At 27.8% G+C, this 13,782-nt stretch overlaps 3 protein-coding genes across 8 annotated transcripts in view; 1 reads left to right on the forward strand and 2 right to left on the reverse strand.

Annotated features, from left to right (window-relative positions):
* LOC126894109 (uncharacterized) overlaps positions 1–4,025 on the reverse strand; it is an 18,389-nt gene extending 14,364 nt beyond the window's left edge. Inside the window, exons 1-2 of one of the 2 annotated variants that reach the window (XM_050664863.1) lie at positions 3,841–4,025; positions 3,699–3,762 (exon numbers count right to left, since the gene is read on the reverse strand). In XM_050664863.1, coding sequence (XP_050520820.1) covers positions 3,699–3,746 — 48 coding nt within the window. In that variant the 5' untranslated portion in view covers positions 3,747–3,762; positions 3,841–4,025. Of the gene's footprint in view, positions 1–3,698; positions 3,763–3,829 lie in introns of both variants that reach the window. The other variant, XM_050664862.1, reaches the window with a different exon arrangement.
* A 104-nt stretch (positions 4,026–4,129) lies between these two features.
* LOC126894114 (N-alpha-acetyltransferase 40) lies at positions 4,130–5,440 on the forward strand. The gene is made up of 2 exons (XM_050664870.1): positions 4,130–4,878; positions 5,081–5,440. Exons 1-2 carry the CDS (start codon positions 4,580–4,582, stop codon positions 5,412–5,414), a joined length of 633 nt encoding a protein of 210 aa, XP_050520827.1. The 5' UTR covers positions 4,130–4,579; the 3' UTR covers positions 5,415–5,440.
* An 89-nt stretch (positions 5,441–5,529) lies between these two features.
* LOC126894115 (uncharacterized) lies at positions 5,530–10,594 on the reverse strand. 5 transcript variants are annotated; one of them, XR_007701315.1, is made up of 6 exons: positions 10,261–10,594; positions 9,962–10,189; positions 9,770–9,904; positions 9,589–9,686; positions 8,737–8,910; positions 5,852–5,977 (listed from the first exon to the last, which is right to left on the reverse strand). XR_007701315.1 is itself a non-coding variant. In XM_050664873.1 (5 exons), the coding sequence occupies exons 1-5, from the start codon at positions 10,301–10,303 to the stop codon at positions 5,867–5,869; spliced, it is 615 nt and encodes a 204-aa protein (XP_050520830.1). In that variant the 5' UTR covers positions 10,304–10,586; the 3' UTR covers positions 5,530–5,866. The 5 variants fall into 5 exon arrangements, 3 of the variants coding, with proteins under 3 accessions (XP_050520830.1, XP_050520829.1, XP_050520828.1); XR_007701314.1 differs by having other exon boundaries at positions 9,589–9,695; positions 10,261–10,584; XM_050664873.1 differs by lacking the exon at positions 8,737–8,910 and having other exon boundaries at positions 5,530–5,977; positions 10,261–10,586.
* Between the last annotated feature and the right edge of the window lie 3,188 nt (positions 10,595–13,782).

Below are 13,782 nucleotides of genomic sequence, written 5' to 3' on the forward strand. Positions count from 1 at the left end.
AATATATAATCTTCGCATAATATCGCGGCACTTTCGCTGGCATCGACGACGCGTTGTCCGGCGTGTTCCTCGGACGTCAACAGGTTAGCAGCGTTGATAGCGACGCCGCGCGAGTGCGGATCGAATCGTAGACGTTGTCACTTTGACAACGGGTAGAAGACTACGGTATCATTTGCGGCGGAATGTCGTCGGGCGTGCGGCGCTTGCTGGACTTTGCACAGCGGCGTATAACGCGAGGTGTTGGTCAGTCAAATACTCATAATAGGGCGACGGCTGATAAAGGTGGCACGAGTCGTTATATATATACATAATTGATGACGCGCGCGCGTCTACGGGTTAGAAAATATTGTTGTCTACGAGTGGGGAGCGGGGTGGGACGAATGCATTACAACAGTATAGTCTCAAGGTCATACACGACGGGATACGCGACATAATAACACGTGCCGCGTGGAGTTACAAACTTACAAACAAACAACAAACAACAAACATACACGTGAAACTAATATAAGCGTGTTAAAAAAATAGTGTAGTTGCCGACTGGTGAGCGGGGTGGGGTGAATGCGATACGACGGTCTAGTCTCAAGGTCATAGACGACGGGATACGCGACATAATAACACGTGCCGCGTGGAGTTACAAACTTACAACATACAAACAACATACAATATACATGTGAAACTAATAAAAGCGTGTTAAAAAGTTTGCCTCTCGGACCTCATTGGTTTGCTTCGTAATCAGTCGTGTAAAGTGTTGTCATTTTTTAATCATTAATAAACGGCGAGCGCAAACCTTTGGTTTCGGCACTAAATACCGTGTTATATCTCACTGTGTTTGTGCAGCGCTAGTCTGGCGCAACATTATGTTATCTATTTTCGTCCTATTATCTTTTATGGTTCAAGATTACAAATTGCGTTAATTATAAAAATAAATTATAATATTTTGAAAAATATTTGATATTGATAGAGGCTCGAAATAAATAAATTATTATATGGTAAATTGCAGGTGAGATTGTGCCTCACTTGCCTCACCCGGCGAGCCGCCACTGCTCATGAGTCAAATAAGGTCTTTGCAATTACTTTATAACTTTTTATAATTTCTCAATGAAAATTATAATACAAATTATAAAATATCAATTTTATACTAAATTTAATTTCTACAATATATACAGTGTCCCTCTATGATTTACTAATTTGAATATAAGTTATTTTTTTTTATTTTTCCACACCTTAATTCCAATTACTTGGGATTGGCCACCCTTATCCTAAACTTTCACTAGAAACAATCTCCCACATCCTCAACATCTCTCCTCTCTAGTCACTCCACTTATCCATCTAAGCTACATCTTATATACTTTCTTATCAACTGCCCAACACTCTGAACCATAGATCATAGCTGGTCTCACAACAGTTTTGTAGAATTTATCTTTTAGCCTCGTTGGAATTCTTTTATCGCATAAGACACCAGATGCGGAACAAATGCATTTTACCACCCCATCGAGTTTTTTCATTTTTTTTTTTTTTTAAACGTGTATTTTTCAATGCTTTTTTCAAAAGTGTTTGAAAAAATTGTCGGAAAAAATTGGTTCAAAAGTTATAGCTTTTTAAAGTTGAAACATCAAAAACTAAAAATAGCTCAAAAATTGTTTTTTTTTTGTTAATTTTTGGGATTTTTTCTCATGATACTATTGTGAAACTATAATGACGTAATTATTACATAATATCCTCATTCTAAAAATCCTAAAACCAAAATTATCTTTAAAAATAAGGATTTTCCAAATTTTTTTTTCAAAACTACGCACATCAAATTTACGCAATACGAAATAAAAATAACAAGAAACTCAATTAATTCAATTTGAGCAAAAAAAAAAAAAAGACCACGATGTGGTGTTTTACATAGAATTGTTAATTCAATAAAATAAAAGTTTTTACTGTTTATTATGTACACCAATTAACACTTGTTGTAAACAAAAAAAAAATACTATTACATTAGATATTGTTGATATTAGTTAAGTTGTTGAGGTATTAAAATATACTTACTAATACCTTAATGTTATAATGTTGAGTTATACAAACCCATTTAAAAATAAGTTGTGGTCACCTATGCCTGCCGGCTCCGGTGACCGATTCGAGCACCTTCGGGACTCTCATGGGATGGGGGCTCACGCCCCCAAACCCCCAGAGGATAGAAGTCAAGCCCAAACCTAACCTATTTAAACCCATTCGACTGAAATTCTTAGTGACCCAACAAGTATAAAACCTTGATGTTAAAATAGTGATATAATATTGAAAAAATAGATCAAAAAAAATTAAATTTATTTACTTCAACACTACCTTAACACGTTTAATGTACTCATAAATACTCTTAAATTTACTATTCCTCGGTAACTACATCATCGAGAATACTTTTTATAGTTAATTAATGAAAATTATCAAAAAAAAACAGCAGTATATAACAAAATTTGTATATGATTATTGAAATCTTTGAAAGCTCATAACTTTTAAACTAGACTTCGCCGACAAAAAATTTTTATATATTCTTAGTCGGTATGAAAAACTAAATTGATTTAAAAAAAAAAATTTGAAAAATCTCGATGGGGTGGTAAAATGCATTTAAGCCCCAGATGCTTCTCTCCACTTCATCCATCTGCACTTAATCCTGTGTCTTACATCCTCATCAATACCACTGCTCTTTTGCACAACTGACCCTAAATACTTAAAACTCTCCACCTCTCCAATCAAATCCTAGCCTATTATCACTGATCTCCCTATTTTACAACCCGTATTCTCTTTTGTCAAACTCATACTCTATATACTGTATCTTACTCCTACTTATTCTTAAACCTATTTCTTCAAGAGCTCATCTCCACACCTCTAGCCTTTGATTTCCTCCCTATTTTCTCTTATTAAAACTATATCGTCAGCAAACAACATGCACAACGGCACCTCTCCTTGTATTTCTCTAGTAATTTCAGCCATCACTATAGAATATAAGTAAGGGCTTAAAGCAGAACCTGTGTGCACTCCTACTCTTACCCGAAAACCTTCTGTTACTCCTTCCACACTTTTTACCCGGGTACAAGTGCCCTCATACATATCCTCTATTATATTAATGTACTTTTTCGGGACTCTTTTTCTCATTAATAACCATTTTGAAACCTCACTCGAATATCAAATTTACGACTATAATTCTGTTACTTTTCCTGGCTAATTCTACTACTTTACTTTTCATCTCCTCATCCTTTATTATCCTTACACCATTCTTTGTACTTAATTTAAATATAATTTTATAAAGTTAAATTAGTAAAACAAAGTGGGACATCCTATATTTATTATACTTATGTATCATAAAACAAGTAATCAGAATATAGTTAAGGAAATAAGAGTTGAATAGCTTTTGGAATAATCTAATAATTAGTTCTAAAAATTAAACACTATATACAGATTTGCATAGATGTGTTTTTATGACAGTGATTTAAATCACTGCCAGATAATATCTATCCTTGTCCCAACTATTTGGTATTACCACTGGGTTCCTTTTTTTTTTTTGTTATATTATACTACACAACAAATCATAATTTAGAGAGTTATACAACCAATCAACAACACATTTAAATAAGTTTTCTTTAACTTGTACATCATTATTTTATTTGACTAATAATTTGTTAATTAAACTATTTTTTTATTAACCATAGAAGACTTACAATTTGTTGTTTATCCTCAAGTATTTCGTCAATAATTTTCATTTCCATCTTATACTTTTAATAACTAAAATTTTTTAATAATAAATTCACATTAATTTATTTTTACATACAAATATTTTTAATTTAAGTACCCCAAACGTACAGGAATGAATTGCACTCCACGAACACTATTTAACAAGATTAGTACTTTATAAAAATAAAAATAAATTGAATAATTTAAATAAACAGTTTTATAGAAACTTGCCAATTAGACTAACTCGTTTATTGGCTTCTTAAATAATAACCACACTTGTAATCACTAAAAAGTATTGAGTAATCAAACTGTGATGTGATGTATACATGTTTGTAGAACAAGAATAAAACTGTTATCTAATGATGGTTATTTTACCGCCAAAAAAGTTAATCTATTATTATCATATTCGTAAATACACAATTAAAATCAGAAGCCACAGAGATTACAGAGTTATTTGGGCTGAAATCAGTGTAGTTTTTTTAACTCTGCGCAACTTATAAATAATTTTTTAAAAATAATCTTTTATTGTTTTTTACAATTTTTATTAAAAAATAATAAATAGTTTTTTTTAATTACTTAATTGAAACAGTAATGGTTCTAATCTTGAAAGAAAGAAAAATGTAATGTAACTTAAGAAATTTTGTAGAAGATTCAATAAAAGTTTTCTATTGCTATAAGAATATACGCATTTTTATTTTTCTAAAACTATTATATGGTAGAGCAGAACATAAAATAAATATTTGATGAAGTACAAAATACCTATCAAGTTCTGAGTAATAGATAAAAAAGTGTCAACAATTTTATTGATGTTACCTTTAAATTGAGTTACTATCTTTATACTGTGGACTAAATATTATTTTCTATTATTATGGATTATTCTGACCTAAACAATACAGAAAAATATGCAGACGTTGAAGAAAGGATTCGTTATGTTAAGCAAATAAACCAATTGTCTGATCCAACTCAACCTTTCTCTCATAAAATGGTATTTAATAAACAATCTCTTGAATTAAAAATGAACTTTTTGAAAGCAACTAATATCAAAAACTTGGAAAGAGAAGAAATATTTCATTTATTTAAGAAGAATATGATGGAGTCTTATAAAAATTGTCCCTGGGGATGGCAGGAAAGAAAAAAACGTTCTGAAATGTTTCATTGTGATGCTAGGTAAAGAAAATTCATTAACAATAATAATAAAAAACAATAACTGTTATTCTAATTGTATTCTTAGATAAAATTTTAATACTTAGCTATTTGAATATAATTGTCCATAATTTATTTTTACAAACATAAATTTTTAAATATAATATTTTACTATACTTAATAAAATTTATGACAGTACTTTTATTTATTAATACCTTTATTTTAGATATATTATTGTGCGTTATTTAGCCAATAATGAATTAGCTGCATTTATACATTTTCGTTTTGATCTTGAAGATTCAATTGAAGTGTTATACTTATATGAAATTCAACTAAAACCTGAAGTTCGTAGCAGAGGATTAGGAAAATATTTAATGGAATTAATTGAAATTATAGCATTCCATCATAATATGAAGAAAGTTGTTTTGACTGTTCTAAAAAATGAAGAAAAAGTTGTACAATTTTACATGTCACAGAACTATGAAATAGAATCATATTCTCCAAAAAATTCATTTTATTATATATTAAGTAAAAGAAATCATAGATTAACAAATGTTTAACAAATAAAATAGTAAAATAAATTTAATTCAATAATTACTTATTTCTACAGTGTCCAATATAAATAAATTGTTTAAGTTGTATAGATTAATTATGGTAACAATAAAATTTTATAAAAAAGTACAACATAATTGTATAGAGAAAGAAATGTTTAAATTGTACATAAATTTACATTAAAAGGGAAAGAAGAAATCACAACTTACTTATTAGGAACTTAAGTCTAGTAACAATACTGAATTGGGTTAAATTAAATTAAATTAAGTTAAATGTTTAAGACAAAAATACACATCCTATAAGTAAAGTATAAGTGGTAAAAATTAACTTTTTTGCCATATGTTATCCAAGTTTATAAAATTTATTGGTGATATCAATTTTTTTAAATTCAATTAATACTTATTATTGCTTTGGAAATGAATAATATAACTACTGAACTGTGACTGTTATACATTATAAATCATAGCTTTGTATGCTTAATGTTTTCAGTCCAATAATTCTGAATTGTCATGGCTTCCAAACTATTCAAAAATGAATCATTGTCCAAACTGTACATTTCATCAGAATTTTCCTGTAAATCGTATATATTTTTATTAAAATTTCATAAATATTAATGCAACAACTATAGTTATTTATGTTATTTAAATTATTATAATTTAAGTAATTAATTTATAATTTAGAACTAATAAACTACTATTATATCAATGATATTAAAGCATACTAGTCAGGTAATAATAATCAATAAAAAAAGTCCCTAAAAAGTAATGTACAGTCAAGATATAGTATGAAAGATTGAATTTATATTTGAAACTAATATAAATTGAAAACTGATAGTGATTAAAATCACTCATAAAATACAATAATTTGTATGCGTTTGTAGCTACACTAGTATTAAGTTAAATTTTATAAATTAAGATTTTCATCTTCAACGATCAATATCTTACAGAAAAAAATGTTTATTTTAATCTATGAAAATTCAACTCTAAATATCAAAATTAACTATTTCTATGAGTTATTTTTTTTAATATTTTCCTTTATGGTGGTCCTATAAGGAAATAAAGTGCAAATCAACCCAAAATTCAGACTCAGAAATTTTGTACTTAGTTTAAAAATATATGTACTATATTTTTAGATTTTAATAGTAAAGAACCAAAATTAAAGGTCTTCAATGATAAAAAATTAAGTTAGCAAACATTTCCCTTTGAACATTTTTTAGACTACCATTGAAGGTAGTTTTTGCAAATTATAACACTGATGATTTTAACTAGATATGATGTGATCTTTTAACAAAATATTGAACTAGTAGCAGGGTAATATTTATGTGGATGGGTATAAAAAAAAAAATGACCTAGTATATTTAATATTTTCTCAATTATTCATCAAAGGTAAAAATTTTCAGTAATACACAGTATATTACAAGATGGAACAATAAGTGTAAAAGTTTAGTTGATTATCATAGGTATGAAAGAAGACAATTACCAATGGCATAGCTTCTAGTTAAGAAAAAGATTTACAATAAATTTTAATTCAGTTTAGGAGATCTCTACTTCAACAACGCCTAAGTCTGTGTATGGTAGACAGTAATGTGTTTTTTGTATAAGTTAGTTATTACTGGGTTGCTCTGAAGTAATGCTTAATGACAGTTCCAAAGAAGTCAACAATAATGTCGGCCATTAAAAAAAAAGAAGCTATTAGTGAGTTTTTATGGTTTTGTAGTTTGTTGTAAATAGCTTTTTTTAGTTTCATCAATTATTTTTGGAATTTTTAAATTAGAGTAGATAATTTCATTGAAGATATATGGCAGAGCTTTTAAAACAGTTCTTAGTACTTTGGGTTGGAATATTTGGATTTTATTGATGTTTGTTTTTTTACAATTACCCAAATTTTGAGGCCATAAGTACATATAAGTTTAATTAAAGAATTGTACATTATAATTTTTGCATTAAGGTTAAGCTTTTAGTGTTAAAGGAAAGGAGTAATTGTAACTATTGTTAAGCTTATTGTTTAGTATTAATATGCGGACTCCATGTTAAAAGCCTGTCAAGAAATATTCCTAAATACCTTATGGTGTTTCTATTTTGAATGTTAACACCATTATAGAAATAGGAGGACAAGTTTTTGGGTGTAGAGTGAATGTTATTTAAGTGGATATCTTATATATAAATTACTTTGATTCTAGAATAAATATCATAAGTTGAGAGAGATACTGTGTTTTTGTAGTTCATTTGCCATATCTAGATGGTTTTTGTTAAATTCCATAACAACAACTATTATCAGCAAAAACTGCTTTTATAATGTTTTTGCGAACCTACTGATTGGATATCAGTTGAATATTGGTTGAAGAGTAATGGAGAGGATATTACACCTTGTGATACTTCAACACTTATACATCTTAGATTTGATAGATTTTAACTCTGAAATGGCATTTCAAAAAAAGGATATAAATAGAAGGTATAGTGGAGTGAGTAGATAATTTTTTATTTTGGAAAGATGTCCTTCATGCTACACTCGATTGAAAGCTTATTCCATATCTAAGAAAATTCCTGCACATTCAAGTTTTTTTTTAAAACAATAAGAAGTGGTGTCTTTTATATGGTTAATATGTTAAATTGCTGAATGCTATGAAAAAAAAATAGAATATTAGGGATTAAATGTTTATTTTCTATGATGGGTAGTGATTATTTTAATAGTTTTGTATGTTTTTTAAAAGTAAGGCTAAAGTAAGTAGGTCTGTAGGAAGCAGGAGAGTCAGAAGGTTAATTTAAATGAATTACGGTTATAACGGCTCTTTTCCATAGAATTGGAAAGTATGGTAGCCTCAGAATGAAGTTAATGTATGACAATAGGATAATGATATTTTTAAGTAACTGGTTTACAATTTCAGCAATTATTAAGTCATAGTCTGGAGATTTTTTGGTTTTTCATTTAGATGTTGTATTTTGCCAGGAGAAGTTGGAGTAGTTGGTTTGAGAAAGAGTGTAAGAAATATTTTTGTTAACATTGCTAAGATTTTGTTAGTCATATATATTACTGTGTGATTGAAAAAAGGATTAATTATAGATAGATTTAAAATCATTTAAGAAGTTAAAAATAGTTTAATTAATTTCTAAGTAGGTAAGAGGAGTGTTTTTTTTTTGTTTTGAGCTGCTATGATTTGTATGTAAGAAACAGAAGGTTGTTTTATTGATAATGGTTGAGAGCTAGAAGGTTTTAAATAACTTGTAAATTATTAAACAACATTAAAGATCACGGTAAATTTTACATCCTTAATAGCTAACAACATAGTACATAATATGCATTTTCTGGTATATCTGAAGGTTTTGAACATACTGCAAAAAATGCAGCGAGAGTTCACAATAATATTTTGTATGTCCGTATGATTGGCAGTTAGTAAATTGTGATATGATGTGTTTTTTATCAGGATCTTCATCTTGGATTGGTAGTAAAAGACATTGGTCATTTATCTAGTAGTAATTCTAATATCTTCTAATGAATTTTTGATATCTGAAAGTGGGAGAGAGGTTTCATAGAAATACTCGTAACAATTTGTCTTCTTGCAATTGGATATATGTAATAAGGTATTTTCTCATAGATATTGAGTTAAGATGCAATAGTTTAGTGAAGTATTAGTTTGAATTTACAAGTATATTGAAGTATTTTTAAAATTAAAGTTATCTTAGCCACCAAAGTAATTCCGCCAAGGCTGTTGACAGTTCCTTGATATCTAAGATACCTTTAATAAAGACTGATGGCATGGGATTTTTTGAAAATTTTTTGATATCATTATCATTACAATTTGAGATATACTTTCATTTGGATTTGTATTATCTGTTAGTTCTATAGGAGTAAAGCAATTAGTGGTAACAAAAGTTGCTTTTTTATGTGGTGGAGATTTCAAGAGTGTATTTATTTCATACAAATTTTGATTTGTATTTTTTTGTACTTGCCAACCAGTACAATGATTTTCCTTCATAGTAATTTGAAAAATTGTAGGAGCTATATGAAATATTGAGGTAAGCCAAGCTATTCAACATAGCATAACTTCTATTCTCATTATACGAGTATTGAGATACTAGTGGTAAAAATGATGCGAGTGCATAAAAATAGCATGCGAATATCACAAATAAGCGTATGTAAATAAACAAAATTTAAGAAACTATATAACTATATAATAAAACTTACCTTAAACATATCATCTAAATATCCTATAGAATCTGCGTTACTACAATGATCTAATGCTTGTGGGCTATTCCATCTGCTTCTTTTATATGTTAAGTATCCTAAAATCACTTGAATATAAAACAAATTAATAACAACTATTTGTGAAATTTTGACTCTACATTCCTAAATTAAACTATATTACCAAATGATAAAATGACAACACAGCCTGCAATAGATGCACCTGATATTAAAACTATTTGAGTAGTCATATAATTAGACAATTCAGGCATTGATGTTATGTTTGCAAATGTATCATTCAATTTTGTTATTTCATCTGCTAAAATTTAAAATTAAAGTAAAATAATAATAGTTCTAAATTTTTTAGAATGACTACCTGTAATATTCTGTATTTCATAATGTTCTTTAAGTTCAACATTTTTGTTTATGATTGAAGAATTATCGGCTAATAATATTATATGAGACTTATTTGACAATTGTATTTGATTAAAGTTTTCAACGTCATCAGGTATTACTTTCACATCCTTCATTTGGGTACTACGACTAAATCTTAATGAGTTGAAGGAAGATATAACACTACTTGATAAAACAATTGGTGTTAAACCTGAAATTACACATATCGGTAATAAATGCATTATAATTGATTTAAATAGATATTTTTCATTATTTACTTACATTTTAAGTAACTGGCTAAACAAAGAAAAGAAATGAAGTGCATTATGCCATTACACAATTGAGCATTTTAAAATCTTAAATAGAATACTTAATAATGTAAATCTCCCGCTATATACTATTTTCGTAATTTAGTACTATAAACCTTTAGCACAATAATTATGGATGATTAGTTGCTTAATTTTAAACATAAAACAAATAAATTCACAGGGATGTCATGTAAAAATAAATCAGTGTAATAAATTAATCAGAATGAAAATTGTCATGATTTTTAAGAAATTTATTAATAATATCCTAGAATTTTAATTGTTATTGATATAACTAGTATACAAATAGTACGCCTTATCTTTCAACAAAAAGGTAAGCAGAAGTATTATACTATCAATTTGTGTTATTAGAAAGTAGTGATGGGAAATATCGAATAGTAACTATCGAACTATTCGATAGTCATTCAAAAACTATTGGAATAGAAAAAATATTCGATAGTCTATACGAATAGTTTTTAAAACTATTCGACACCTCTATTCAAATAGTTTTTAAAATATTTCAAAAAGCCTATCACTAATTTTTTTTATTATTAATTGTATCCTATTTGTAATCGTAGTACCTTGAATAAACAGTTTTAAACAATCCTATTTAAATCATTAGTGTTATTAAAACAGCAAAACTATAAATCTGACTATAATTTTACATAAGACCAATATTTTAGAAAATTTAACTATACAAAATCTAACAGAATCATTCTGTTATAAAATGATTATTTCGAAAATTAAGAATGATTTATATTAAAAAAATGAATTTTAGCAAATTAATATTTTATTTTATTTTTTTGAGCAAGTAAATATAATTTTAGAAAATTTTTGTAATTACCATTTTAGAAGAAAATACTAGAAATGCGGAGCATTTCTATCAAAGGATAGTGGGGACGGAAGCAAATGATAACGGAAAAAAGTGCATCCCCATCGTACACAGTAAACCCAACAAATTCAAACCCACGTGAAACCCAGGAAAGAGGGATTGGGAGCAAGTGCAACCCCATCGAGCAAAGTAAGCCTAACAAATTCAAACCCAGCAAAGTGGGATCGGAAAAAAGTGCAACCCCACCCCACAACAAATCCATACCCGTTCACTATTCTAGCAGAGGCTGCAAAATGGGGGGGGAATATACAGAAGTAGAATACTCACTAAAACCGATTAATATTTCATATTAAAGTAGAGTATTCGAAATTAAAGTACGTCGAATGTATCTAATGGAGTAGGCAAAAACGAATATTCCAAGTATTCGCTAAATAAATAAATATTTAAACTCGTAATTTTTAAAATAATACAATAGTGAATTGTTCGTCATTCGAACAAAACGATTATGAATCGGAAATTCAATGTATAACAATTGACTAAGTAAGAGTCACCGTGCACGATAATTGCCATACATAAAATGTAAAATCTGATACAATATCAGATAATAAAGTCTTTAAAAATATTGCTCACATAATTATTATTTTTTCAAATAAAAAAGTAATATAAATAGGAAAAATCATCTTTCATTATTGGGCAACAACACACATAAAAAAAAGTTTTATTCATATTGAAATATGGTACTTGAAATATAATTTGAATGCATTAAAATAATTAATAATTTATTAAATGTAAAATTATTTATTAAAATAATTTATTATTTTTCGACCTATGGTAAATAATATTGTAAACATAGGATATTAGTTTCTTTTAAAAATAAAAAAAAATTAACGTTTCTTTATTAATTAATGTTTTATTATTGTCTTGATCACACACACACACATAAACAAATTTAGTCGTTATTGAAGTAATATACTCCAAGTACAAATAGATATAATTATTATTAGAAAAATACGGTTTAATGAGAGACTCAAACGTAAACCGATACAATAATATCGGTAAAGGAATTACGTTATAAATTAAATAAGAAAAATAATCGTTTTCGATGAACTCCAAGAGCGAACTTCACGTAGTAATCGTGATGATCCTCCATAAGAGCCGAACGGTACCGGGAATCGAGGCGATAGGAGAAGGATCGGAATTTTAATACGGAAAAAACGTAAAATTCTTCCAGGTGGCTCATATTTAGAGGGGCTTACGAAAATAGGATATAGAGCGAGATTAAAATCAATAATTTATATTCTATATCAGGGGTGGCCAAATTGCGGCTCTTGTCATAATTGTATGCGGCTCTCGGTTTTATTTACAAAAACCAAAATTTTAATTTTTTATTAATAATTTTATTAAATTTTATAGAGTACAAAGTAAAAATAATAAATAAAAAATAATTACACTCAGCACAGTGGGGTGGCGGCAAAGTGGGGTCGTGGCATAGTTGGGTTCAGTATAGATGATATCTGACAGTGATTAAAATCATTATAAAAAAGGCTTCGATGCAAATCTGTAGATAGTGTTTAATTAAAAATTCAAAAATTAAGTTGAAAAAGTTAGTTTTTGTAAAAAAGTTGCTATTTTCAATTCCCCCCAATGAGCAGAATAAGTGTTAGATTTTCAAAAAAAATTATATCAAATGAAAGGGAAATATCTAAGGTTTCAATACAAAAAAATATTATTTTTATTTGTTCATTTTTGAAAAAGTTATGGCAGTTTTAAGTACAAAAAACATCCCGATAAAATGTAATTTTTATCGCAAACATTACATTTTTTTTTAAATTTTCGACAGCCATTTGCACATAGAAGATAAGATGTCGGGACAAATTTTTTTTTTTCATTTTATAGTACATAAAATAAGCTTTAATTTGACATATGTTTAAAAGACGCAGTATTTTCGGAATACTTTTAAAAGTTAAGTTGAAAAAGTTCTATTTTTTATGCAATGTTTCAAGTTTTGAACGCTCCTATATAAGAGGAAATTGTCCAATTTTAATAAAAGTATGTAAAAAGTATGTCAAATGAAAGATGTACTTATCATGTAATTAGAAAAAAAAATTTGTGCTGATAATTACATTTTTCGAAAGTTATAGCACTTTTAAGTTGAAAATTTAAAATCGAAAATTTTAACACAAAAATAGCGTTTTTTTAACTACGGCAGCCGTTTACATGCTGAAGATAAAGTGTCGGGATACATTTTTTTTTTCATTTTGTAGTGCATAAAATAAGCTTTAATTTGATGTATGTTTAAAGGACGCAGTATTTCCGGAACATTTTCAAAAATTAAGTTGAAAAAGTTAGTTTTTGTAAAAAAGTTGATATTTTAAATCCCCCCCAATGAGCAGGTTAAGTGATAGATTTTCAAAAAAATTATATCAAATAAAATAAATATCTAAGGTTTTAGTATAAAAAAAAATTATGTTGATTTGTTGATTTTTGAAAAAGTTATGGAAGTTTTAAGAAAAAAAAGTGAAAAAATTTCGAAAATTAGCGATTTTTAAATTTGTAATTTTTTTGGATATTTCCCCCATTTGCGGGGAACGAGGGAATTTTTTTCAATTTTTAAGGGTAATGTCTTCAACTAGATACGATTTGTGATCTTTTGACGTATTTTTGAAA

Source organism: Daktulosphaira vitifoliae, unplaced genomic scaffold (genome assembly GCF_025091365.1).
Source record: "Daktulosphaira vitifoliae isolate Bord-2020 unplaced genomic scaffold, ASM2509136v1 Scaffold_1, whole genome shotgun sequence".
Classification (NCBI taxonomy): Eukaryota; Metazoa; Arthropoda; class Insecta; order Hemiptera; family Phylloxeridae; genus Daktulosphaira; species Daktulosphaira vitifoliae.